General features: G+C 37.5%; 1 protein-coding gene across 3 annotated transcripts in view; it reads left to right on the top strand.

Moving 5' to 3' along the window:
- The window catches only part of FAM13B (family with sequence similarity 13 member B), a 50,215-nt gene that overhangs the window by 18,813 nt on the left and 3,461 nt on the right, over positions 1-27,941 (top strand). Inside the window, exons 7-24 of one of the 3 annotated variants that reach the window (XM_068408732.1) lie at positions 1,299-1,456; positions 8,004-8,045; positions 9,090-9,245; positions 10,618-10,753; positions 10,988-11,011; positions 14,186-14,244; positions 15,009-15,063; positions 15,490-15,637; positions 18,224-18,289; positions 19,363-19,573; positions 21,321-21,450; positions 21,934-22,015; positions 22,296-22,525; positions 22,889-22,972; positions 24,789-24,884; positions 26,942-27,025; positions 27,122-27,294; positions 27,703-27,804. In XM_068408732.1, coding sequence (XP_068264833.1) covers positions 1,299-1,456; positions 8,004-8,045; positions 9,090-9,245; positions 10,618-10,753; positions 10,988-11,011; positions 14,186-14,244; positions 15,009-15,063; positions 15,490-15,637; positions 18,224-18,289; positions 19,363-19,573; positions 21,321-21,450; positions 21,934-22,015; positions 22,296-22,525; positions 22,889-22,972; positions 24,789-24,884; positions 26,942-27,025; positions 27,122-27,294; positions 27,703-27,804 — 2,036 coding nt within the window. The remainder of the gene's footprint in view (positions 1-1,298; positions 1,457-8,003; positions 8,046-9,089; positions 9,246-10,617; positions 10,754-10,987; positions 11,012-14,185; positions 14,245-15,008; positions 15,064-15,489; positions 15,638-18,223; positions 18,290-19,362; positions 19,574-21,320; positions 21,451-21,933; positions 22,016-22,295; positions 22,526-22,888; positions 22,973-24,788; positions 24,885-26,941; positions 27,026-27,121; positions 27,295-27,702; positions 27,805-27,941) is intronic. The other 2 variants (XM_068408734.1, XM_068408733.1) reach the window with 2 other exon arrangements.

Here is a 27,941-nt window from a genome sequence, read left to right as displayed (position 1 = left end):
CGCTTTAAGGTATAGTTAGTTGGTCTGTGCTCTCATGCTTTGAAATTACTGACTTGTCTGTGGGTCATTATATGTTTTAGCAAAAGGGTTTCCCAAGCATAACAGTCTGTGTGGTGTATGGGTTTGTTGGTTTTTTTTTCACCTCTAAGTTTGAGGCCTGGTGGGGTGTCCCTTTCATTTCGTGGTGTCTCCACCAGATGTCAACAGTGCCCTTCTGTTGGGTCCTGCTCCCTCCCACGCTGGTGTGATGGGGTGCAGAAGGGCTGCTGTCCCCACTGGGCTCAGCCCTACTGGCAACTGACTGTGTGGGTGGGCTTGCCCTTGGTTCACTGGCACATCCTCTCGCAATAATTAAAAATAAATGTGTTTCTTGCCCTGAATATAGTGCTGTACAACACATCACACCCCTTTTAAAAATAAACATCACCTCTCTGCCTTCTGTGCAATCTTAAACTTCTAAAGTTTCAATTTTTCTTAATTCAGTCATTTTGTTTTATACTCATGGCAGATATTATAAAGCATATTTTCTCAAGGCTGTTGCTGCTACTTTGTTTTTTGGGGTTGCAAGTTTGGGAGATCAGTAATCAATCACAGAGGGGCTTTGTGAATCAAATCACTTTGTTGTGTTTACCTCTTTATGTTTTAGACCTAGTTGCTTATTAAAAAATGAATGTGGCTGTATTGAGTTGTCAGTTGGCTGTATTGTTTCACTTTTTAAATTGGCTATATTTTACTGTTTCAATAAAAACATCTTCTGTGTTTGAAAACAAAGAAACAAAAATAGATGAGAGCCTCCACAGAAACTTCTCAATATTCTTGCTTTTACGTTTGCCTTTATAAGTATTTATTCAGTGCTTTTAAGTTTGGAGTCTTAGACTTCTGCATTGCCTTCTGTAGAAGGGTTTGAAAATGCTGCTCATATATGAGTAAGGCTACCTACAGAACAGAGGAGAATTACCTGTCCCTGTGGTATATGTGGAGGAAGAAAGATTCAGTGCCTCGTAGCTTCAGTGTGGCCAGGATTTTGTTGTTTCTTGATTCTGCTTGTGTTCATTTACCGCATCAAAGGTGCTTCTCTTTTCAGTTTTTGTCCAATGTTTCAAAACGGTTATGTAGCTTTTTCATGATGTGGAATGTATGATTTCACTTAAAACAAGTGTAGTGTGCCCGCTTTTCTAAAATTGAAAAATGTTCTCCTCTTACCCTCACATCGTTTTTATACCTCTCACGCTCTTTTAATTCCCTGGATCTCTTAAAAGAACTTTTCAAGCCATTAACTGTGAATAAATCTTTTTTAGATCAATGAACTCTTGGAAGAGGAGGAAGATGTAAAGCTTGAGCAGTCTGAAGAACTTCCAGAAGATGGCACAGAGAAACCTGTTGAAAGGCCAGCTGTGGTGCATCTAGATATGACAGGGAGTCTCTCGGATTCCAGGAGCGTTACAGCATCAACAAGGTAACTTGTTTCTGCCTTGGAAGTTTGGAGTATAGTCTGTTCTGTCTGAGAGAGAGAACTGTCAGGCTTTTGAGATAAGTGATGGTGTCTACAGACTGAAGATTTAGAAGAAGTAGGTGCAGTTCTTGTAGTAGTAAAATATGGGATAAAATAACTGTTCCCAAATTTAGAAGGGGAATGCCTGTAGAACTCAGATTGGATTAACTATGGTGATTTATGCAGAGAAAGGGAAAAAGGGCATATTTTAGTGAAACTGTAAAGTGGTATTTAAATAGCAAATTTTGTAGCAGAAATATAAAAAGTATCTGAATATTGGAAGATGCAAACCCACTCTGTGCCATCTTTCCACCACCCTTTCAGTGGGAAATCCTGGGACTATTTCTTCTCATGTGCTAGTGAGCACAGATTTGTCCTTACATGACCTGAATTTGTTTGTCCAGATTTTTTTTATGCCCAGTCTGGTCAGGTGTTAAATGAGGAAAGTAATTTTCTGATTTCACTAGAGCACAGTGGAATGTATGTAGTAAACAATTGTTATGAAGACTCTGTGGATGTGATCACTTCCTGAAAATATGCTAGAGAGAGAAAACACTGGGGATGAAGAGGAGCTATATATGTGACCAAAAGGATAGTGGAGAGCAAGTGGGATAATATTGACCATTAATGATTTTTAGGTTGGAATTTAGACATTCTTGAAAGGCCTTTAGTAGGAGCAATGTGGAGGAAATTTTGAGCTCTTTAGAAGATGGCATTTTGTAAGGTTATACGTGAGACTTGTAGAATAGGTTGCTTGCAAAAAAACTTGATTTTGAGGGTCCAGAAGTTCTCCGTAATTTGAGTTGAAATGTAGGCTCTGGATACCCTGTTTTGTGAAAGTTGACTTGCTGATGTATTTGTAGAACACCTGAAGATCCTTCTTCAGTTAATTTAAACTCTGCCAACTAAATTTATCTTGGAGGCTGATGTTTCTTTGTTACATCAACATAGGAGTGACACGACTGGCATCTATGCACAAGCTGAGGTTTAATTTGTTAACTGCTTTTTAGAAAAAAGTTATTAGAAAAATGCATAGAAAGCCAAGGTCTCGCTGTGTCCAAACAGGTATAATGGGTGCTGAAGCCGGAGGGACCTGCGTTACCTGCCTAAGAGCCCATCTCTGCAGAGGGATATGTTTGGATAGGCACTGCTGGGAGAGAGCTGTGAGCAAGTCTGGAAGTTGCAAAGTGTAATACAGGCGGGAGTATTAGAGTGGGAGTCAGCTTTTAATTAAGACTAATCCTCATAAAGGAGATGCGTTAACTTAAAATGATACTTCCATTCGAGAGCTTATTTGCACTTGCTTGTAATACTCAGGTTTATGTTTTACTTTATTGTAGTACACAAATTTTAATGTTTCAGGCTGCTTTACTTGTGTTATAGTTTACATAGCTCAACAGCACGTGTTAGGTATGGGCATTGCATGTAAGAACCTGTAGAGAGGGGGGAGGAAGAATTTGTAATAAAAATGTGACTAAAAGCAGAAGAAATGCAGGGGAAATCACAAGTTTAATGCCTAAGACTGAGTAGTCTCAAGAATGTGGATTTCAGGTTGAAATCTGTTCAGCTGCTTGGCTGCCCACTTCCTTCTGCTTCATTGCAAGAATTTGTAAAATACAAAATAATGAGAGAAACATAATTCTGTTTTGTAATTTAAATTATATTTTAATAGTTAATTATCCTTGTCAGCAATAGAGTTGTTTAATTTTAGTTTGAGTTAAATTTTAAAAAAAAGTTCCTGCAATTTAAATGTCTACAAATTCTTCCAATTAAAGTTTTAAAGCAATTTACCTATTCACAGGTATTTCGTTGCTTGTGGAATGTGTAAGCACAGCAGCAGTGACATACTCAACATGTTTGAGAGTTTAAATTTCATTGCCTGAAGAGAAAAACATTTTTATTCGATGTTTAGGGTTAATTAAAAATTAATAGGCATTAATTATGGTTGGTATTTTGTATAATTTGTGGGGAAGGACAAGAAGGAATCCTGTAGAAGAAAGAGAATTTTGACTGTAAAACCATAACAAATGCAGGAAACGTTTAAAAAAAAATACAGAGAATGAGAAAGTATGCTTTATTAAACTTCTAACCACTATAAATACAGAAATATTTTTTCCAAACTGGAAGACTTTCATGGTATCATTTAATGGCCTTTTTTTCATTTAGTTTCTTGATGTTAAAAAAAAAAAAAAAGGCAAATGTTAATGCAGGTTTATTGGGATGTTTGTCTTGACATAGGGCCTGCAGCAGATAATGAGGCAAAGAGGAGGAGAAGTAGATGTTAAACATGAGTCTTGCAGTTCCTTAACCTGGGGTTTTGTTGCCTTTTTGTTGTCATATTTGGGGAACCGTATATCTACATATTTTGGTTTCTTTGTAGAGAGAAGGAAAAGAACGCTGAGGTTGCCATTTCTGCATGTTAAAGATTGGTTATCTTGATTCATACGATGGGGTATATGACCTTCCTTCTAGTTATTTGGACTATAACTTGCTTAGAATTTTGCTCACTACGTTTTTTCTTTACTTGTTTATTCTTTCTGAAACATATGATGACCTTCATGCACTGCATGGTGTTAATTTGACTTGGAGTTAGGGAGAGAAGTGGTGGGAATGTGGATAATCATTAATGCAGTTTGATTCAGAGACTGCTTGAAAATGGTATTTAAAATAAACCTGTTGTGATCTTTAAGCCCGTAACCCAACCAGGGAGCGTTTGTTGCACACAAGTTGACATTGTGCATGTAAAGGAAACACCATATTCTCCATTTTCAGAAGCCTTTTCACCAGGGCTCTTTCTGTTTTGCTGTCCTGACTTGCAGAAAAGAGAATTACTGACTCGGCATTGCAGCTGACTTTCAAGATGTGCTGTTGAAATAATCACTTTAGAATCCTTCTCTGTCATTATTCCAAGTTTTACATCGCTGCGCTTTGCCAAGCAGTATTTGCTTTACTTTTTGCAGTTCATCTCAAATATTGTCAGTCAAAAGCCTAATATAAAAACTCTTGATGTGTTCTTCGGGCTTTTCAAAATTAGGTGTATAAAAATATGAGATATGACAAGTAGTCAGTTCTGTAAACAGTTTGTCTATATTAAATGCAATGACAAGGGCAAGCTCCTCACTGCTTGTGTGATATTTTTGTTAACCCTTTTTTGTTTTAATTAGCTCTGATCAGTGAGAGAGAAGCAATAATATTAACAGCAACAAAGTGAGACGAAATGCCTATGTAGCAAGGCTAACTAAATGCAACAACTGCCTGAATGGCTAGAAAATACATTATTGGTTTAGTTTAGGGCTCTCTTTACCATCCAGATACTTATCCCTAATTCCATCCTAGAAAATCCCTGAACAACACGGTAGGAAAGCTTTCAAGTGTTGATTGGGCAGCTTATTGTCAGGAGTGACCTCATGTTGCAGTCTATTTCTATTTAGACTGCAGGGTTTAGTGCAGCACTCCAGAAGGGCTGTCTGACACGCAGCCACCGGAGCCCAGCACGCAGAATGCATAACCAGCAGCCAACAGCACGCTTCGCTCTTTTTCAAATGAAGCATTTTTACCTGAAGTGCTCATTTGGGATAGCAAAAATAATCAGAATGGCCTGTAAAGTTCTGCTGCACAGGTAAAATTATATGGAAGGAAAATGTTGCTTTGATGTGGTTGCAAATAAGACTTTTTTAACTTTAAAATTATGTAAGATTAAATGTATTTTGCAGATATTGTGAAATGAAATAACGTCACAACTGATTTTTTTTTTTAATGAGAAATAAGAATCTATGTACAGTCAGTAAATTACCAAGAAAAACTTTGAAATGTTTTTATCTATAGTTAATGTATTTTTCTATTTTAAGGTATGTTTTTACTGGGACTTTTTATAGGTAGGGAGACAGTGCAAAAGGGGTTCTCAGGAGTGGGTTAGCATTATGAACCAAAGATGTTTACCTTCCCGTGTCTTGCTGTGTCATGCTGCACTGAGGCTCTGTGTAGCAGTATAAATTACAGCTTTTAAAAAGTATCCTTGAACTGTGGTACATCAGTTTGGAAGTTATAATGTATTTTCAGCTAAAAGAGGTTGACACATTTCTTTCAAAAAGTGCTTAATTGCTGAAGTGATTAGTTGAAGACATGATACTCTTTACATAGTAAGAGGATTCTTCAGGCTTTGCAATACTGCTGATTTATGCACATCTTTTGCTGAGTACCTCTGACAGATCTAAAGGTGTTTAATAAAAGCACTGGCAAACGGTCCTGCGCGGGGGGCTGAAGGTTGTGCAGTAAGATGGAAAATTTTGTTGTGCACCGTGTCTGAAATCTTTTGGATTCTTTGAAGATGAGTTTGATTCTCCCCACTCTTGACACAGTTCCTCATTGTCTCAAGTGATAGAATAAAAGGATGCCAGGTCATCACAGTCCCCTATAAATAGTATTTGTACTTGTGCCCTTGACTGATATTTTTTTTTTCTCTCTTTTACAACTAGAGTGTTGCAGTGTTCTCTGCTCCGGTTGCCTTTTTGTTCCCCCCAATTTGTCGTAGGAGTGACTGTGTTTTAATAGTAAATTGATTTCAATGTATACAGTTGTGTATTGATACTTTGGGAACGTAAGCATACCTTTTATAATGCAGCTTTTGTAGAACTTACTGAAAATACTGAGATTGCGTACTTAAAACTACATTTTTCATGTTTTGAAATCATAGTGTTTTTCTCGCTGAGATTCTTGCTCATGCTTCCCCTCTCTTGTTCATGAAGCTGAATTTATTCACAGCTTCATGGCTTCATTGTTTGTATTTCAAGTATTGTCAAAACAAAATGTGTTTATCAGAAAGCTTACTTTGTACAAGGAGTAGGGCTACGTTGAACTTCTGTGCACGGAAATATCAATGAAATGTAAATATCTTAAGTTGTGAACTTCTTACCATTTCTTTGAAAGAAAAAAACGAAATGCCGGTGTGTTCACCCTCAGTTGTTTGATCCAGCAGCTTTGAAATTAGTGGCTACAAGATCTGGCTTCTGCATCGGGTGTTTTAATTTTCCAAAGCTATGTGGCAATGTCTGTTTTGAAAAAGTAATTTAGAGCTCCCTGTTCTATCAGAGCATTTGGAATAGATCTGCTTTGGTTTTTCACCCAGGCAAACAAACACACAAATCATAAAATGAGCCTGATTCAAAATCAAGTTTCCATTTTAAAAACAATTTGAAACTCCTGTGAGCACCTGCTTGTTCAGTTGTTACGTGGTGGTGTTTAAATACAGTGCACTTTGCTGTTGGCCCAGTACAAGCTGTCTAAGGCAAAAGGGCATAATTATTTTTAAATAAATACTTTAATCACTTTCCTTATCAGCTAGTGTTTAATTGAAAGTCCTTTATTGCGTGTGTTTCATCTACTGAGAGGAGGAAAAAATACAAAGTCTGCTTGAGGTGGTCTAATTATCTTACCTCTCTGGTGCTAGAACTACTAATAAACTTGATATGGTCTAACCAAGATATTCCTTGCTGTAGCAAAACTGTTCCTGGGTAAGCAGAGAGACTGTCTACACTTTTTAGTGCAAGCAAGGCTAATGCCAGTCAAAACTGTCTCGCAGATGTGGTACCTTTCAGTTCCCCACTGGAGTGGCAAGCTCCCTCGTATTTCAGGGTTTACTTTGCATTCATGAAAATAATATTTAAAATCAGCTTTGGCTGCCAGCAGTGTTGTTGCATGGTAAAGAATAGACTAACATTTTGGTTTTCAGGTTTTTGAGCTTAGTTATATATAATAGGAAGAAAAAGCATTTCTTTACTTCCCTCTCCACGTCCTAGTGGAAATTAAGTTTGTATTTTTTTTCTGAGTAAGATACGTAAGTTGCAACTCATTGCTGTTTACAGTAGAGTTTTCTTCTTTTGTTTCATTCTTAACATATGTACCATCACTTTGTCTAAAACTTAAGTATTCTGCTTATAATGATTTCCAAATGCTTTACAAATGGCTAGCTCCTGTCTCAGACCCTCTGGAGGATACCTGCCTTGCATTTGAAATGTGTCTGTCCTCGGAGAGCTGCACATCTGTTGAATGTTGCAGCATAAGATTATGCAACAGGCTGGCAGGCAAGGAAGAACCTCCGAATTGCAACTGTGGAGGAAAGCAAAGTAATTTGGAATTTGCTTTAGGCAGCAAGGTTAAAATCTGCATTCTTAGGCAAGGTGTTGGGAATCTTTGGAGACTGATTAGTGTTTCCCATGGGAAAGACTACATCTGAGAGCTCATAGCTTCGTAATGTACTGCGTGTTGGCTCTTGAGACAGAAATCTGCATCGCTGCTTCCTCAACTTTGTCTTATGGTGGCATTCTTTAAGATTTCTCCCTCTAAATAATAAAGGGCCCGCAAATCAGTGTTTACTGTGTATTTATTCTACTTTTATTTGCTGCATTACATGTGGTTTTTAAGTGTTTTCCACGTTGCTTTCTGTTGACTTCAAGACTTTTATTTGGTGTGATAAGTTTCTGCATTATGTTAACTTATTTCTTCTTTATTGCAGTGCTCATATCTCTCCCATAAGTATCTTGCCAGCCTCTGCAGAGTAAGTATAACAAAAATATGAAATGTTTGAATTGTGCTGTTACTAGAACGTGCATGAAAGATGTGTCTTCTTTCAAGAAAAAGAAATGCAGTAGGTTTGATGATTATGAATGTCGTGAATGAACACATTCTAGTGTGAAGTATTTCACTTATGGCATTTAACACTAATGCAGGAAAAACCTGATGTGTGTCAGTGTTGTTGACTGCAGAAGCGTGAGGGCACAGTATGGTTGAATCAAGATTCCAAAACACTTGGGTCTTATACTTAGATACCTCATAGGTGTTTGACTTTAAAATTATGATAGCATTCACACTGTATTTTTAGCACCGCTTCTAGTTGTTAATATTGAGTACAGTTCAGTGGAACTGCATGTACAAATGTGGAGGAAAAATAAATGCACAATTCCAGAGTTAAAAATGGGATAAGATATTTTAAGGTTCTTACAGGAGGATTTTTTTATAGGCCTAATTGTGTATTTTGGATGAGCTGCTGAAGAAGCACTCAACAGAGTATTCTGTTTGTTTTTAAAGAATGCTGTTCTGTTCTTGATGTATCTTTGGCTATTCCCTGTGTCCTTCATCAGTTACTTGCTTATTGTGTCTGCTATTTGTTGGCTCTTGCCTTTTAAAGATTACAGCCCCGTTCAGGAGGGGTTACAGCCAGCTGTGCTGAACTGGTACCTGCTCCAGGATTGAGTCTGACCTGTTACAGACACGGGATTTAACTGTCACATTCATATATTAGGCTTTTATAAGTTTTTGTGTGTAGTTATTTAAAAAAAACCTTAGTCATTGTAATGTGTTGATTACTCTTAAAATACTGTTAATAAACTTAGTAATACTTTGTGCAAATCTTATGAAATAAAAGATAGTAGGTGGGGTGATTTCCACTGCCTTTTTGGAAAAGTTAGTCTCTTTTTGCCTTGAAGTACTTGGCATCAAAGATTCCTCTGTTATGTGTAAAGTTTATCTCTGCCTTTCGCATAGTCGATCAATGCAAAAGGAGAGTTCTTAATGTGTATTTTCTGTCTTTTTTTCCTTTTAGCATTTTAGAAAGAACAATTAGAGCAGCTGTGGAACAGCACCTTTTTGACCTGCAGAGCAGCTTAAATAACGATCTTAAACATATACAGCAACACAGACTGGGCTGTAACAGTGAAGCAAAAAATCCCAGCGGGGATGAGGGAGGATCTAACAACCAGTAAGATTTTGTTGTAACTGTAATGAATTCTATATGCTTGTCTATCTTAACTCTTCCAAAACAAACTGCCCCAATCCCCCACCTTAATCTGAAGCAAAAGTTACGACTTCTGCTATTGACTTCAATTTATCTCATATTTTAAACCAAATCAGCTTCCATCAGTTGCCAGTAGTCAACATCAACAGTAATAATTATTGCTGGCAATGATAAATTGAAACTGAGTTTTAGTGTTAGAGATTGAATGTCTTTTGAAGTAGTTTGTAAGTAAGTGGGTAATCGCCTGAAAGACCTGTTGTAGCTGAATTCCTTCTGTTACAGCATAAGTGCTTTAAAGGTTGTCTGGCTTCACGGAAGCAGAGGCTAAAAGTACCATCACTGCGGGTTTGAAACCAATATACTCTTCTGGCACAGTGACTATTTCAAATGCTTCTGATCATCATTCCACTGTGGATTAACCGTAATAGAAGATACATGATAGTGTTCTTGAAAGAGGTCGACCGGGTCCTTTAAAACAGTGCCACCAGCAGACTATGCACAAGGCAAATACACAGTTAAATGAACAACTAAAAATTGCAGTGATCCAGTGCAAATTTCTTACAACTAACTTAAAATAATTGCTGGAATTAAGAAAAGAGTTGAAATGTTAAATTCTGAACCATCCTGTTTAGTGTCTGTATATCTCATAGAGGAGGAGCATTTTTAAAAGTAGTTTGGAATTCTTTGTGAGCGAGGAGAAGGAAGGCAAGGAAGTCAAAGGCTTGTGATGAGTTACAGAATCATGAGGTAACAGGGAAGCTGGCATGTAAAGAGTGTATGGATATAAATACAGTATAAGTTAGTTTTAATCTTGTACTGTTACAAGCCTTAAGTTGAATTCTAGGAAGATTAAATGTTAGAAATAATGGGATTTCTCACTGGAAGGGAACATAGTGATAGTAGCTGTAAACTAGCTGGCTTCAATATTGAGAGGAGTGTAGCCACAGCAACTTCATCTAGTCACAGTAGTTTCAATATGTCATTTCTTCCTGCTGTTGGCACTTTTATTCCTTGGGTCAGCATAGTAAGTGGGGGTTGTATGCCTGATTGCAAGTAAAAGAATCAAATAAATACATTTTAATGTATCTATCACATTCTGTTGTAGAAAACCTCAGAAGCGTATATAAGCTAAATAAATAATTAAATTTGCCTACAGGTGATTGAAATTGTAGATATTACCAGTCAGAAAGGTCCTTTCCAACCAAGATGATTCTGTGAATAATTATGTTGAACAAAGCCTGTTGTTTGATACTGTTTAAGAAAAAACAAAAGTGTGTTTTTGTTGTTCTACGTTTAAAAGAAAAGATTGCTAAAGTCTTTCTGTTCTTCTCTTTAGGAATGATGTTATTGAAGATAACGACACTGGTAGCAGTGAGAACACAGGACACTGCTCTGAAGTATTGGTTTGCACTGATTTAGACAGTGAAGCTACAAAACATGATACAGTAACTGAGGAAGAAGAAAGCGTTCAGGTGAGAGGAAGAGCCTCCTGTGTATGCAAATCATAAATTGCTGTGACTTTAGCAAAGTTCTGTAGAGATCCAGGTTTTCCCAGTAGCTCTAGTGTAGCCTTACATGGTGCTGTTGCTCTGCAGTTAAGTGTCTTGCCTTGTCTACGTTTTGTAGATATGCACAGAGAAATTTTTGTGTACTTTGGTGCCACTTGTTTGGACCCTGACTAATGGTTTTCTGTTGGTCTTTCACAGGTACCAGCCCTTCCTTCTGCCCAGGTAAGTCAGTGTATCAGCAAGCATAGCACTGGTTAGAACAGCATCTGTGTTAGTAAAGGCTTCCTGAGGCGTAGAAGATCTAGAGCTGTGATTGTTGCGTAGCCCACAGTTAGTCACACCTTTTACTGTATCAAGAAAGGGTAGAAGTAGCAGTCACCTTGAGACCCTGCAGCCTCTTGACTATGCTTGTGCTAGAAAGGTGTGGTTTTGTAATTAGCTGATTACAGCCTTTTCTCACTGTTTCCAGTTTCTTCTGTGGTAGGCATAGATGTCCCGTTCTTTTCAACACATCTTCATCTCCTTTCTAGTTGAAAGAGGTTCTGTTACTTCTCCTTGGACTTTTTTACTTAGATATTTGACTTCTGCTGTGCTGATAGCTCGTGTCCCTCTATACCGATGTATTCACTTAGAATTCTTAAACAGTTTGAATAGAAGCACAGTGTTGCAGCAGCTGTAAATGTTGAAATAATTGTTTGCCCTGTACAGCAAACATGCCTTGGCTTTGCTTTGAGCTGCAAATTATTAGATCTTCACATACAATCAAATGTGAAGGTTTGTAGTGTGTGTGGCCTGAATTTGTAACGATGGCCTGAACTGTGCCAGCATTTTTTATTAGCGAGCAGACATCAGTCTCTCGTTCAGGGGATCTTTATGCAATCAAGCAATGGTGTAAAATATGTGCTGACAAAAATGAAATCAAGTATAACAGTAATATGCAAGAGAATGTAGTTTCTACCACTCTGGATGAAATAGCACATATGGAGCTGTCAAATAAGCACTTCTAATGAAGAATTCAGGTCTATAGTTCCTTGTTTGTTTGGTGTAACTTTTGTTGTCATAAATCTAAATGATGAATTCTGTGGGTAGAGAGATTTGCTACACGTGTGTAGAGAACTTTCTGCAATGGTTTTCAGCTTCTTGCCTGTGAGTCCATAAATCTTTCTGAGGGTTTCCTGAAATATAACTAGATAAGCAAACCTATTGTTAGTAGACTTAAATTAACTAGAAGAATTTAATGGGTCCGTGAACTTGAAAAGATAGAAATGGATGCCTTTAGCATAGTGAGAGTGTGAGTCTTGTCTGGAATCTATGTTTTTATTAAAACAAAATGTTGCCGTAGCGCTTTTCACTGTTGTAAAGAATTCTTCTGTAGCCTTCTGTTTGCTTTCATGGATCCCAAATGACTCTTTCAAATCACCTAACAAGCTAAATTTTTCAATTGTTCCTGCTAAACTAGCATATTGTTTTAGAATCCCATTCTGTAAATCAAAATTTCACTGAACGTATTGATTGTCCGGGTTCTTTCCTGATGCATTAGTGCCAAATCTTGTTATAAAAAAATTATTAGATTGTTATCCTATCCTATAGTGCAAAATGTACAAAACATGGGGTTGTAATTAGATGATATTTTATCCAATTCAGGTAAATACTATATTTGCAAGAACTCTGTTGAAAGTACAGGGTAGAGTTCTGTATTTCTGCCATAAATCTTCTTCTGACTGGCTGTTTTAAGTCCTCTTCTATTTGTAGTCTTTGTTTTGGGTTTTCAGTCTTTTGACAGTGAAAGCCTTCAAAAGCAATAGAGAGCAAGTTTCTCGTATTAACTCCTAATACTTTACTTCCTCCTGACTTCCCAGTTAAAATATGCTGAGCTTTAAAAATCAAAACTCAGAAAATACAAATGTAGATGGAGAAACAAAAATTTCAAATTGGTGCCTTTTCAGTGCATTTTATGCAGTTTCAATGGTTTCAAAGAACAGCTGAGAAATGTGAATTGCACTTATGAAGTGTGTGCACTTTGGAGTTCCAAGTATGTTACCATGCTAAGAATATAAAGGGGAACATGATGCTTGGGAGCACACGGTCACATATAGGTGCACTTTTGTTGTCTTACCTAATGTCATTCTTGGCCTTTTTTGCTTTTTGGTACATTTCTATCCATTGATATCAGTGGTAAGGTGGCATTCTGGGGTGAGGTTTTGTTTTTTCAATATTGGTTTCTACCTTCTTGTTAATAAACCATTTCAAATGTTATTGGAGAGTTGTATCTTTCAGGGAGGTGTTAAAGGGAAATATACTGCTTCTTCTGTGTGAAAGGAGTTTGAGAGGGGCATGTAGGGTTGTAGGAAATGAAAGATGTGCATGTGAGCTCTCTTTGAGTCTGAAATGGAAACAGAGGCAGCTGGTCCACAACTACAATCAGTGTGACTATGCAAGACTTGCACAGCTCATCTCCAGGGTGGAAATTATCTGCTGGAGTATGACAAAGGCACTGGAATTAAAAATTGTTTCCCTGAATTGGAATTTGACTTGAGGACTGAAATAACATGAACAGAATAATGATGTTTTGTCTGATAAGGGTGAATATTACTGTCAGCAGCATAAAACTGGCAACTGTTATGTGTATTTGAACTCTCCTGGTAGCTTGATTTTATATTCAGACATTTTAAAGATCATTTGTGAGAACTTCTTGAAGTCTGAAACCAGATGTAATCTGTTATTTTAAAATTACATATTTTCTATTTCATATTTCTTATATTCTCCCAAATAAGACACTTTTTGAAGAAATTAAGCACTGGGTTTTGGTGCAAACGCTTAAAGTAGTCAGTCTTCCTGTGCCAGCTTTTAGTGAACACAATGGTGACATGTATTCATCTGAACTTGTTTTGTGAGATGGTGTCATAGAAATGCCAGCATTTCTTCATCCCCTTCCAGTTCTGTTGCTGCTTTATTTAGTAACAGGGATTAGTAGCTCCTTTTAGAAAGTCTGTCAGACTTGTTTCATGTCATATATGCTGAGCAAAAGTCTACATCCAATGCAGTTGTTTTCGAGACTAGGATATACTCACTGCCATGATTTTAGTCACCCCGAACTTCATGCTGTGATTAACAATTTGCAGTACAACTGTTGGTGTTAATATTTAAGAGAAATAGTAAAAAATGGTTTGTCTGGAGATGGAAAGTCGGTTTGTCTTCTAGTGATTTAAACACCTGGTTACTGACTTGACTTTAGATGTAAAAATACTGCATGGTTAAAAAGTATGATTTCCACCCCCACACAAAAAGCTGTACTTTTAGTTCTGGAAGGTTTTTTATAGTCACTGATGATTACAGAAATGTTTTCAGCCGAGAGTGCCATTCCCAAATCTTTCTAAACATACTTTTTGCCAACAGACTGCAGGTGTATTATTGAAACCAGATGCAGATGTTGATGGAGAAAATAATAGTGAAAGGTATGTATTTTTCTTTTGTTTCCTTTCATACTACGTGGCAGAATGTGTAACTTCAGTTTTGAAAAGTAAATGTACCAAACTGGTGATTTGTGACAACAGAGCATAACATAGGGAGCTGAAACTAAACATACAACTTTTCCCATCTGAAAACATAGAGGATAAGATAGAGTTGCCTTTTTATGATGATGATATAAAAGGCATGGAACTTTATGCACTTAAAAGAGAAAATAAGTACAAGCCTGTATGATATATCTTTTTTTTTTTGTGAACAACCCTGTGTTCTGGGCAAGGGAAATAGAAGAAGAAAAAGTTATTTTCTTTAAAACATTTTGGCACATTTTATTGCTCTTAATGATTGAAGAATTAATGCTGGTAATAATGACTAGCCAGAAAACTTCAAGTTCATTTGTAGTTTGAGTTCAGCAGTGATTGAAATTTCAGTCTGAGTGGAATTGAGTTTTAAAATATTTTCTCCCAGTTTGGGAATAAAGGTCTGGGCTGTTTTTATCTCCAGCCTGGTTCAAGCCCAGTTGTTGTTTACGTGCTTCAGCTTGAAATTCTGTGTGGAGAACGAAGGCGGGGGACAGGGAAGCATTGTAACTTTTGCTCCCCAGAATTTTAATTATCACTTTAAGGAAATACATTGCATATCTGCTAAAACAGGACTAGTATGCAAGAATAAAATGTAAAGGGAATGTATAGTATTGACTGTCCATTAAGAACTTGTATTTAAAATGGTAATTAGGTCTGTGTTGTCTTTTTAGGCAAAATAGTATATTGCTTGATGGCAATGATAGAATATCTTCAGAGATGTTTCTGGTAAGATTATGATTTCATTTATGTACAGATACACAGCATCTTATAGACCTACATGAAATACAGATATGAAGAAAAATAATAAATTTAGCTTTTAACATCTTACGTTCGTTGGCCTGCTGCAAGGTTTGCAAAACCTCTGTTAGAGATCTCATCATCCACTGCACAGAAACTTTTGGCAGCAGAGCAAGCTTATACTTACGCATCTCATGTAAGGAATGTTTTGTAATGCAAATAATTGCCTACTATTGGGGAGGGGGCAGGGGAAGCTTGTTTATTGTTAATTCCTTGAATTAGGAAAGAAGATTTTTTTTTTTTTTTTTTTTCCCCAGAAAATTTCCAGAGGTGCTGGAACTGGCACTGATTAGGTACCTGATTTCCAGATGCTAAATAATAAAAAAATTGTTCTGTTATGTTATTTAAATACAGGATTCAAGTAGCAAGACTTGTGATCTTAATGCAAATACTGATTCAGAGGTGTCAGGGGATGGCAACGTTAATGTTTCTGAGGAAGCTCTGAGTGTCCAAGTACCACGTCTAGATCTGAAGAATGTATCTGATGGTGACAAATGGGAAGGTAATTTTCACCCTATAGCTCACAATATAGTTAGCTGGTAACGAGAAGCAGAACATTTTGAAAAGGAGAAGCAGCAGACAATTTATGCTTTTTTTCTTTGGTTCGATCTGAATAATATGTTCCTATACACATGGTAAGATCAACCAAGTTATGACATAGGTCCCATCTTGTTTCAGAACTATCTGCAACTTAATTAAGGACCTTAAAAAACCGTAAAGAAAAACTAGTCAAAGGAGCAACTAAAGAAAGCAAAAAAGCCTAACTTTCATACTAGAGATTTGTTTGGTTGGTTTTTAAGGTGACTTATAGTTCCCAGGACCCCAAGTCTCTCATCCAAGTCCTTAAAAGTGCTTTCTCTGATTATCTCATATAGTTAATATTCACACTGTCTTGTTTGGTTTTTTTGTTCTAAATATAAGCTATTGAAGTTCTAATACTAGCTGAATTTGACTTAAAATCACTAAACTATTCAACACAGCGATTTATTTTTCATTTATTCTGAAAAATCTGTTGGTTGTCTTGTTTTAAACATGAGGAACGTCAGATGTTGGTTCCCATGTCATTAGACAACTTGAAACGGCTCTGGATTTTCAAATAAAAGTTAAAGTTGCAGATCGATATTATTTGTGTGCTCCTTCTCCCTCCATTGTTTGGATTTTAGGAAAAGCAAAGTGTTTAAAATGTAGTTTTCTCTCAGACAGGATTCCTTATGTTTGTGACCTTATTCTTCATGGCCTTCCAGGTTTAGCAAGCACCCAAGCTTGTGGCTTTACTGAACTTTGTTGCTCAAATGTCCAATAATAACTGTTTAGACTGTTCTTTTACTTGTCTAAAAACATAACCCCTTTGTAACCAAAGCAAAACACTCCTGTCAATGTCTTCTTTTCAAAGTACTTCTCTATTTACATGTTCCTTATATCCCGTTTCCTCTGCCTAATGTTGATATTCTGAATCATCACACCTTAAGAAATACAAGTGATATAGTTTGCTAAAATACCATAAACTGTCACCTACAGTACAATGACCACAGTCCACTTGTTTCTATTTTTAAAAACTTGCAGATACAACTTGGTAGATACACTACAGGTTTACTAGGCAGGGGCGAGGTTTTGGCTTCCAGCAGGCTGTTCCAGTGACAGCTATTCCTTGAGGTGCCTGTAAGTGTCACGGTTAAATGTTAGTAAGACACTGGTAACAAAGAATGACTGCACTGAGCTTCTGGTTGCTGTTAGAAGTATTAAAATTAGTGAAGTATACCTGGAATGTATGTAGTTTTAACAGTGCAGCAATTAGTTGTAGCATGTCAGCACATAAGGCTTTGTCCTGAAGCTCAAATGGTGATAACTTACTGTTAATTTGTCACCAGCATTGACTGTTTCCCAAATTAATTGCCTGCATGAATCCGTCCTTCCCTTTTAACCTTTTTACAAATGATGAGGTTTGCAATTTGTGATTGACTTACTTATATTTGTAAAATATTTGCTGGTTGGCCTTCTTGAGCCCAAGCAAACTGTACGTTCAGAGTATGTCATGTCATACAGAAGTTGATTTGCAGGCATCCAAAGACACTGAGTCCACATTTTCATTCTTGTTGCCCAAGGTAATAACTTTGTCTAAAGTTTTAAAAAAATATATAATCCTGCTTATGTTCTCAGTGTTTTATTCTCATTAATTGCTTACTTGCACATTACATTTTGTTTCATCCTCTATTTGTGTTAATCTGATTTAATACGTATTCTTAGAAGGTTTGTGGCTTCCATTTTCGTTATTTCTTTAGATCTGCTCATAAAAGTTAATTTGGTTTTACTTACCCAAATAGCTTTATAACCCTTACTTTGAAAAGAAAGTAGCACATCTGTATATAAATTTATATTGTGAGCTTCTTGGTAGTAAAATCATGATATTTTGCAAGAGGTGTTATTTCATTGCAAAGTATTTTAACTTTGGCTATTCTTCAGCCCTGTTTAGAATGGTTATGAGGATTTCAGCCTTTCAAGGGTTTGCAAGTCCTTATTGTGTTCCACTGAAGTAGATTTGCTTTGTAAAGAAATCTATAGTAGTCCAAACCTTGTTACAAGATTTGAATTGTTAAAGCCAACGTAGTAGAAAACTTAAAAGGCCTGTAACCAACAGAGTTCTTGAAACTGAACATCAAATGCTTGCTGGCTTAAGGCAAAAATGCAGATCAGTGAATCTATATTTCTGAGTATTTTTTTCTGCGTTTGTCCTGCTTTTTGGAAATCACCATCTCTGTTATTTGCGAGCTGTGAGCAAAACATATTTAGAACTTGTCTTTTGTTAATGTGAGGATGCATGACACTCTTATTAAACTACAACAAACCTTTGCTAGTCCTGTGTCAGTTCTTTGTAAATCTTTTCAGTAAAAAGTTCAAATTCGCTAAGGACTGAGCATCCTTACCTGCCATTGAAATTGCTTGGCAGCTGAGAGTGCTCAGGGCCTGGCTCAAGAGTTGGGATGTTTTTCCCTGGTACTGTATCTTCCTGCTTTACATGTTATGTATAGTTTGTTCTGACTGTGCTGTGTGTTCACTTTAGTATTTTTGCCATTCTTTTTCATTTTATTAGCGCCATGCCCTATCACTTTTCCCCTCATTGATTTCAAAACAATGCATCTGCAGAGAGAAGGGGAGGGTAAGTATGGTTCGCCATACGTTCAGTTATCTGCCTTTTGATAGTTTATGGTTTGCTTTCTAACTAACCCTTCACCTGCTGTCCCTTATATCTTGGGAATGTTCTGATCTGCAGTTTTTTTGTTTACTTTTTTTCCTAAAAAGTCCCCTTCTTGTATCTTGTACTGTGTAAACAGGCAAGATTATCGCTTAAAAACAAAACAAAAAAATCCCAATAATACTTAGTAAATGTACAATGGAAAGCAGGTACAAGGGTTATTTTTTTAAAGATTACTTTGTGGGTTTTATTGTTGTTCTGCACACTTTGAACCCAGTTTTCAAATTCCTGATTTGAACTGGAAAATATAGACAACTCTCTGAAAGCAAAAGGGGGGTGGGTTTTTAAATTAAAGTGCTTGGAAGGCCATAGCAGCTTTTTGTTAGATGGCAAGAAAACCATATCTGAGAATTGTAAGAGACGTTAGCAACTAGCTTTTTATAGGGATTTAAAAAAATTGATTGTTTTGGAATCCCCTGCCTGAAAGAAATCACCTTCCACAAATTAAGAAATCTCTTTTTCTCAGTGGTGTCAAGATGGATTTAAACTTAAAAACCTAACAACACTCCTTTAAAAAGACTTAAGCAAATGGGTATTGTACCTAAAGAGGTATTGTCACGTTACCTTCTTCAAAACCAAGAGGACAATCTTTCAAAATACGTGCATAAGGTATAAAAATTAATTTCCACAGCAAAATATTGCAACAGACAATAAATATATTCTTCTAACTTTGGATTTCTGATAAGGCTCTTTTACACTCTTGAACTGTTCAGAAATGCATACTTCCAAGATACACTTTGAAAAAGGGATCCTAGTGTGCATACTTCATTTCAGTACCTTTTTCTTTCAATTGTAATATGACAGAATTTGTAGCTTTCTGATGTATTTCAATGGTTTTATTCACTTTGTGTATGACACCACATCCTTTAGAGCATACCAGACTAAGCATTGGGTATGCATTTTTGTTTCCTTTTGATTCTTGTTTATAATTCTGTTAACAGAAAAGTACCGTTTTGTGTCCCTTTTTTATCTTCTAGATCCGTTTCCTGCTTTCAAGTCTTGGCAGGAGGACAGTGAATCTGGAGAAGCTCAGCTTTCACCGCAGGCTGGAAGGATGACTAATCATCCATTGGAAGAGGACTGTCATCCGATATTGTCACATCGTAGTTTGGATTTTGGGCAAAGCCAGCGTTTCTTACATGATCCAGAAACGTTAGATTCTTCATCCAAAGCACTTTCTTTCGTTAGGTATGTATTTTAATGCAATTTGGTGAGTGTTGCCAGCATGAAATACAGCTGTTTAAGAACCTTATGGGTTTTCATGATATGAATTAATTGAAGACCAAGGTCAAATGTAGCATTATATGGCCATTTGGCTGTTCTGCCTGCTCAGGAACTGCCATAGTGAGGCAGACCAGAGGTTCACTGGAATGGTATCGTGTCTCTCAAAGTGGCCACTGGCAGATGCTGAGGGAAAGAGCATAAAAATAGGGCAAGCTTGTACAGATTGCCCTGGCATTTGGTCAGGGCTTCTGACAAGCTGCTGTAATGGCACTTCCTGGGCTGAAGATAGTATTTCTGTCCTTTGTTTACCAGTCTTTACTCAGCTGCTGGTCTATGATTTTATGTAAGTTTAGGCTTTTTTTTTTTTTTTTCAGTAGCATGAGTATCTATTTTCATGTTGCATAATTTTGGATTTGTTTTGCGTAGCATGTTACCCACTCCCAGTGAAGAGAGCTGGGTTGTACAAACCATTGCAACTGAAGTGGGCAGTAATGGTCTGGGCAGGTTCTTCATTTGGGCTGTGGAAGGGTTATAGGAAAGTATCAGCTGTTAGGGGGAGAGGCATGGGATGGCACTACAGTGAAGAGGGAGGGTTCGTAATACAGGTCTTCTGCCGATTTAGAGGATCGAGCCCGTTTAACCCAGTGTATGAAAGTAGAGTTGTAACTAAACAAGCTGCAAGTTATTGTGTGGCACTGGGGGGAGTGTGACCCTCCAAGCTGTAAAGGCCCTGTGACCTGTACTGTCTATTACTATGAAAGGGAATTTAAGAATAATTTCCATGCTTGTTAGGGAAGAAATAATCTCATAAAATGAGAAAATCTGGAACAGGAAAGACTGTTTAGAATCTGCAAATCTCTGTCTGACATATATTTATTGATGCAAAAGATAGTTGACAAGTACTGTTAAAATTATGCAGAAGACTGACCTGCAGAAAAATGCTGATTGTAACAGCTGTTCTCATTCTGAAACTAATAAGGATCTACACTAGTAGATTATTAGATTAGTATTTCTAATCTCTAGAACTACATCGATGTCACTAGCTGTGTTGAGGGATTTTTTCAGGCACCTTGTGTAATAAGTGTACTAGAAAATTCTCATGGTCAGGCGTGAAATAAAAAGGCGCTTTAGAAGCAGCAAATGTCAAGGAGCTGAACAAGTACAAAAGATGATTCAAAACCAGAATCATGTACTCTAGAAATGTATTAGTAAAGCCAACAGATTAGATGATGTAGATATTTTTTAGATAAGTATCTAATAGCTTGCCTAAGACTAGTTAAGTGGAGCTGTCTAATTACCAAGGATTGTTCAGTGGTAGCTTCTAGCCTAGGCTTTATTCTGTGCCCAATATTTCAAGAAGTACTGAGTATCTTGTAACTTAGGTAAGTAGCCTAGCCACCAGAAAGATCTGAACTGTTCTAATGACAATGTCATTAACAGTACATTAGTTAATTACATTTTAATTTCAAATGCTGTTTTTCTGTTAGGGGTATTACTGAAATTAGAGAGGAAAAAATAACACATCACATTTTGAAGGCAGCAGATGAAAGCATTTTGATTCAGTAAGTAAACAGCTCTAACTGAAAACCTGAAAAGAATGAATTATGAACTGGAGAAAAAAATGGAAATTGGTCATCGGTTACTCAAATATACAAGTTGTTTGCACTCGTTTAATTATTTAAATGACTTTTAAAATATGTTTTTACTACAGAACACGAAGAGCATCCTTTAGCTCAAAAGAAGACAAAAGGGAAGACAAGACACCTTATCAGCTTGTCAAGAAATTACAGAAAAAAATAAAGCAATTTGAGGAACAATTTGAAAAAGAGAAAAACAGTAAGGTAAGTTACCACTTCTGCTCTTACTCAGCATAAATGATGGCGTGGTAGACCTAAGTTACTTCCTGTAGCTCATCACTGAGTAACTAACTGTGGGATCACAAATGATAAAAAATTTTGTTATGCACTGCTGTCTGCAAAAGTGAATGGAACAGCAGCAGTACTAAAAAACGTGCCATAATGCCTGAACTCAGAGAAGGGCGACCAGTGACGTTTGTGCAGTGAGACTGGGGGGATATCAGATGAGACGTGGAGAGACAGACGCATCTTACCCCTCTCTGGCTCAACTTCTGATGTCTTGTTTCACGTTTGTTTTCACAAGTGTTGTCCCTTATGTTGGCACTGAAATCTGATCTGGTACTAAGAGTGGCATCCACCTTGCTAGTCACATTCACTGTCGTAAATAATACCAAATCTTGAAAAAAAATTTATAAACATGCTTTAGTGTGTTTGTTTTCATAAAATGTAGTTTGTTTGTATTTTCAGCCTTCCTATAGTGATATTGCAGCGAATCCAAAAGTTTTAAAATGGATGACTGAACTTACCAAATTGAGAAAGCAAATAAAAGGTAAGGGATGCTACAGTTTCTGGTTTTCCACAAACACGAATTATCTACGTGACTACAATGGTTGAGTCATTCAGTAAAATTCCACAGGACAGTAAAAATATTTCATTTCTGGCTTCTGAACTATTCAAAAATCAAAATCAAATTATTCTTGTGGCTTTGTTTTTAGTGCATTAGAAGAGACACTTTGCCTGTGCAAACTGTTATGTTCCCTATATTTGCAGTTGAACTGAGAGAGTTATTTCTTTTAAACGTTTGGATTGAGCAATTTTTCTCATTTCAGATACAAAGCAGAGGAGCTCAGATGGAGAATTTATACCTCAACCACGTCCACGAAGTAACACTCTTCCAAAAAGCTTTGGTTCCTCTCTTGACCAAGAGGATGAAGAAAATGGAGATGAGATGCGGGTTGTGCAGAAAGAGAAGAAGCCCACCAAGGAAGCTACACTTGAACTCATTCTGAAAAGATTAAAGGAAAAACGAGTTGAGAGATGTTTGCCAGAAGATATAAAAGTAAGCATGAGGTTATGGATAGGATGTTTCTAAGAGAATAACAGAGGGAAATAGAGCACTGTCAGACACTTCAGGTACCACTTTATCGACAAAATGGTGCCTCTGTCTAGCAGCCCTTTACCAAGCCCTTGTATTTCAGACTCTGTGGGGAAATGATCAAGATGAACGACGTTTTCCTCGTTCACTCTTAATTAAAATATTTACAAGTATGTGCTGACAATATTGGACAGCTTTAAATGGATGAAGGTGGGACGTATGGTATTAACTAAGCTAAGTTTGGCTAAGGCATCTGTATAGCTGATAATGTAGAAAAACTGTTGAAGTGACTGGTGTTTAGTTAGGTGTGAATTTTTCTTCTGACAGAAAATGACAAAAGACCATTTGGTAGAAGAGAAAACATCTCTCCAGAAAAGCCTCCTGTATTACGAAAGTCAGCATGGACGGCCGGTAATACTTGGTTTACTTCATCAAACTGTATTAATGTATGCATAGACAACAGTAACTCTTGTGCAGTAGTAATACCAGAATTTAATGCTGGTGTGTGGGTTGTTTGTTTTTTTCTTCTCCAAAACACAAAGTTATCTGTTGGTGGTGTGATTCAACCCCAGCTGGCAGCTAAGCACCACATAGCTGCTTGCTCGCTTCCCCCCCTGCAGCAGGATGGGGGGAAGAGGATTGGAAAGATAAAAGTGAAAAAGCTCATGGGATGAGCTAAGAACAGTTTAACAATTGAAATAAAATATAATAATAATAATGAATAATTGTAATGAAAAGGAAAATAACAGAGAGAAATAAAACTCAAGAAAGACAAGTGATGCAGATAAAAGCAATTGCTCATCACCACGCGACTGTTGCCCAGCCAGTCCCCGAGCAGCAGCCCCCTCGCCAGCCTTCCCCCTGGTTTATTGCTGAGCATGACGCCACACGGTGTGGAATATCCCTTGGGTCAGTTGGGGTCAGCTGTCCCCCCTGTGTCCCCTCCCAACTTCTTGTGCACCCCCAGCCTCCTCGCTGGCAGGGCGGTGTGAGGAGCAGAAAAGGCCTTGACTCTGTAAAGGCCTTGACTCTGTAAGACTCTCTAAGCACTGCTCAGCGATAACGAAAACATCCCAGAATTATCCACACTGTTTCCAGCACAGATCCAAAACACAGCCCCATACTGGCTACTGTGAAGAAAATTAACTCTACCCCAGCCAAAACCAGCACAATTGGTTTCCATGTTGCTATCAGAGGAAGTTATTGCATCGACTTCTAAAAAAAATTTATGTATTAATAGGCCCTTTTTCCACAGATCAGTCGGTTTTTGGAGTTTGCAAAGTGATTAGTGTCGTTTGGTGCCTTGTATGTCTGTGAAGCAAAGAGAAATCTTAAAAATAAACGACGCTATTGAATTTACTGGGAAAAGGCCTGAAATACTATTTTGGATTTCACAAAAACAGAAATGAAAAGACACTTTATTTTTTTATTTTTTTTCGAGTCTGTGGCATGTATCTTAAATAATTGGAGATATGGAAGTTAAAAGTAAGTGACTAGTGATTAGTGCCTAAAGTTCTGGATTTTTATCTTGGAGAGTGATCAGCATCACTAGTCCAATCACAAGATCTTTCCAGTTACTATTCGATCAGCCTTCTGGAATTGGCACACAGGCTTTATAATCAGCACTGCCGTATCAATCTGACCAAGCCTTTCAGTCTAAAAGCCAAGGAAGAATAATGGTCTTGGAGATATTGGCACTCATTCTACAGTCCCCTTAGGGAGAGAATGCCAGTAACTGTTCAGGATAACCTTTAAGATTCATCATGTTAGTGTACACCGTGGCCAAGAATTGAGAGTGAATCAGATGTCAGATAAAATATCTCTACAGTTTCATCTTTCTCTTCCCCCCCCCTGTCATTTCTGTAGAATCATCATCACTGCTAGACACACAGTTTTCCTCTCCAGTTCTTGGTCCCTTTTCTTCCTCTTTTCCATAGGTCTTTAAAGATAGACAGTTTGCTTCTACTGAAGCTCCCCTAACTTTTAAGAAGTCTTTAAAATTTCTTCCTGAAAAATAGAGGGAGTTAAAGTGAGAAAAGAGAGAGGAAAAAGCACCCACTTATTCCCCTTTATCTGCATAAACCCCATTTCATACACACAATTTAAACTAGTTTTATGTTCCTAATGGGAATGTATGTGGCCTGGCATGAGAAGCATACCTCTTTGTGTTTGCTTGTCTATTATTGAGTGATTGGTATAATTAATTCTGTGGTTTCTCTGCCTTTAGGTTACTAGAGAAGAAAGACATATTGTGAAGCCACTTTATGACAGATACAGACTTGTAAAACAAATGTTAACTAGAGCAAGCATTACTCCTATTCTTGTGAGTAAAACAAATGCTATTTCTATTTTTTTTTCCACTTTTGAACTGCTAGGCTGCCTCTAGAACAGCTAGTAAAACTGTTCCATAAAATACATCTTTCTTGTGGAAGATGTAAGATGTTGTTGTCATCATACTTGAGGCATTTGATTTACTGCTGAAGAGCAGAGCAGTTCAAAGCTGTCTGTGACCTTGATGGCTCTTAGGAAGTAAATGGTTTCCAGTGGAAGTAAATAAGCAGTTCTAACTTGCTGTGGCCGAAACATTCCCAAGTCACTGTGCTAGGTATGGATCCACAGTACATGTTGTACTTTGAGTCCTCCCAAGAATAGTAACACCCGTTGCAGTAAAGCTTGCCTCTCCTTCGTGCTGCGGGTTACTGTCACCAGAGGCATGAGTGATAGGATGGCCAGAAGAACCATTTCATTCCTTCACGTTTCCCCACTGTGAGACGTTATCAGCGTCTGCACAACATCTGTGCTTTTTCATTGTGTTTTCGCTTCATTTCCTTCTAACTTGCAGTGCTTTCTATTATTTTTTTTCCTCTCTCTGTGGTCTTGTAAGAGATGAGGAAGAAAAGTTTTCATACTGTGCAAGGAGATCAGCGTAACCTTGTTTATGGTCTGTGTAAAACAGTTGGGGAATGACAGCCAGCTGGCTGTCTTCGTTCTTCATGAGCTATAGTCAAAATCTTGCATGCTGACCCAGGCTTGCAAAAAAACAGTTTTGATATTAGCTATTTGGCCCTTTTAGAAGGAAGGGACTCCATAGCTGACGTGAGATAATCTCTTTACATACAGACAGTTCTCTGCCAGTTTTACATAGCTGGGCAGCGGCTTACTCAGCAGCAACTTAATCGGCTGCCTCTGACTGCCCTTAGCTATCCCCTTTAAGCTGAAGTACGTTGAGATAAAGGGACCAGATCATTCCTTTCTTGCACATACATTTTTGGGTAGCTGCTTTTATAGAAAAAGGTATTTACATTGCAGTTGTATTTCAGTTTAAGGGCAACTTGAAGGCTTTGATGTCAGTATCCCTTTCTGAACTCCATAAACACAGGTTGCTCTTAAACACCTAAGCGTTTCTCCATGGCTGGGTGAGTCATAGCTTATTGGTGGTGCCCTTGACTGGTTGAGTTTTATCCCATCTCTCACATCAAAAATCTGACTCTTCAGCAGAGGTGTTGGATGGGACTCTGAGCAACCTCATCTAGTTGAAGATGTCCCTGCTCATTGCAGGGGGGTTGGACTAGATGACCCTTAAAGGTCCCTTCCCACCCAAACCATTCTATGATTCTATGAGTATCAGTAGCCTTATGACTATATCATAGTTGCTCTTTTTTTTTGGCTGTGATGGGTAATAGCCAACCAAAAGGATTATAAATTCAGAAGAGATCTTGGTAACATTATTCCTAATCTGTGCCGTAGCCAACACCTGTAAAATATTTTTCACAGGCCTCTACTTTTGAAACCTGTAAGACAGATAAGTGGAGCTCTCTAAAGTTTTTTGACAGATCATTGTCTACATGGCTTTCGTGTTCCACCTTCCTCCTGTCCAAAGAGTCCATCTGTTGAAATTGCTTAGCACTTCTAATTGCTGGACTTTGGGGTAGCCTAGAAAAAGAAACTGGCAGTATTATTCCCAATGTGTGTCTGGCAGAAGATAAAAAATGGCTCTGGCCTTGTGTAACTGTATAGTCTGCCTGTGGTTTGGTTTGGGAGGAACAAGAGTAAGTTTGAAATTCAGAGATAGTATTGCCTTTTATCAATTTTCTACAAAACATGGAGAGAGTGAGTGCTTTTTGTGTAAAGTCTGAAGAAGAGTTATTTTTGCATAAATTATAAGCTACAACATTTCCTTCTATGTCAAGGTTACTTTGGGCATCTGAGCTTTTTGGGCTATACGGTTATTTTGTTTGTGCTCTGTAAGTATGTTTGCAGTCTTTTATTCTTGTGAAAGGAGAAATACCTTTAGGTATTATGTGACTTGGACAAAATTCTGACCACGCACAGCGTTTAATGTCTAATTGCACGTAATGAAACAAACTTAAATTTTTGCAGGGGTCACCATCAACTAAGAGGCGGGGGCAGATGTTACAGCCCATTATTGAAGGTGAAACTGCCCATTTTTTTGAAGAAATTAAGGTGTGTACAGTGCATTTTTGAAAAATATTTCCCAGGACTTGTAATAGGGAACTGAAATATTTCACATTTGTTTTGAATTTCTGCTTTGGCTTTCAGGAAGAAGAGGAGGAAAGTGATGGTTTATCTACAGACCTGAACGATATCTTAAAAACTGCTGTCCAAACACAGTCTGTTTTAAGCCCAGTTGAAAACTCTGAGTCTGATGTTGAAGATGGTCAAGAGAAACTGAGCCGGGACCTTAGGCTGTCAAGCACCCGCGCTGCTTCTATGTATGTAAAAATAAGAAGTGACTAATTCTATTACAGACGTTGCAATTTTTGCACCTACAGTCATGATACCAAATATATGATGTTGGGTGGGAGTGACATGTTCAGCACTTCTCAGGAAGTGTTTGGCTTGAATGAGTGTTCTTTCCTCTGACATGTCTGACTAAGATCTTTTTGTATTCAGCAAAACCTTCTTCAGCCTTATTTGGGCTGTGTAGACAGAATATTTATACCCTTTTATTAACTACTAGCTTGTGCTCAATATTTCACTATCAGCCAGATAGCATATTCCTTATGAGCAGGACAGATTTATTCTTAGTGCAGCTAGCTCAGTTGTTTTTGAGTATGCTTTGAAGAATTTAAATTTCATTGTATGGCCAACAGTATTTTTCTTTCACTTGAAATTTTTAGGCCGGAATTATTGGAGCAACTGTGGAAAGCCAGAGCTGAAAAAAAGAAGCTACGTAAGACATTACGAGAGTTTGAAGAGGAGTTTTATCAGCAGAATGGAAGGTTTGTTTAGCACAAAACCAGATGCTGGACAGCAGCCTCATTTCGTAGCCAAGGATTTTCTTCAGCTTTCTATATGAATGTTGCCAAATGGATTCTGATCTGTTTTAATCTCTATGAATAATCTCCTGAAGGAGATA

The sequence above is a fragment of the Nyctibius grandis genome, chromosome 10, assembly GCF_013368605.1.
Source record: "Nyctibius grandis isolate bNycGra1 chromosome 10, bNycGra1.pri, whole genome shotgun sequence".
NCBI lineage: Eukaryota > Metazoa > Chordata > Aves > Nyctibiiformes > Nyctibiidae > Nyctibius > Nyctibius grandis.
The sequence above is the reverse complement of the archived record's forward strand: the minus strand, read 5'-3'. Positions and strand labels throughout refer to the sequence as shown.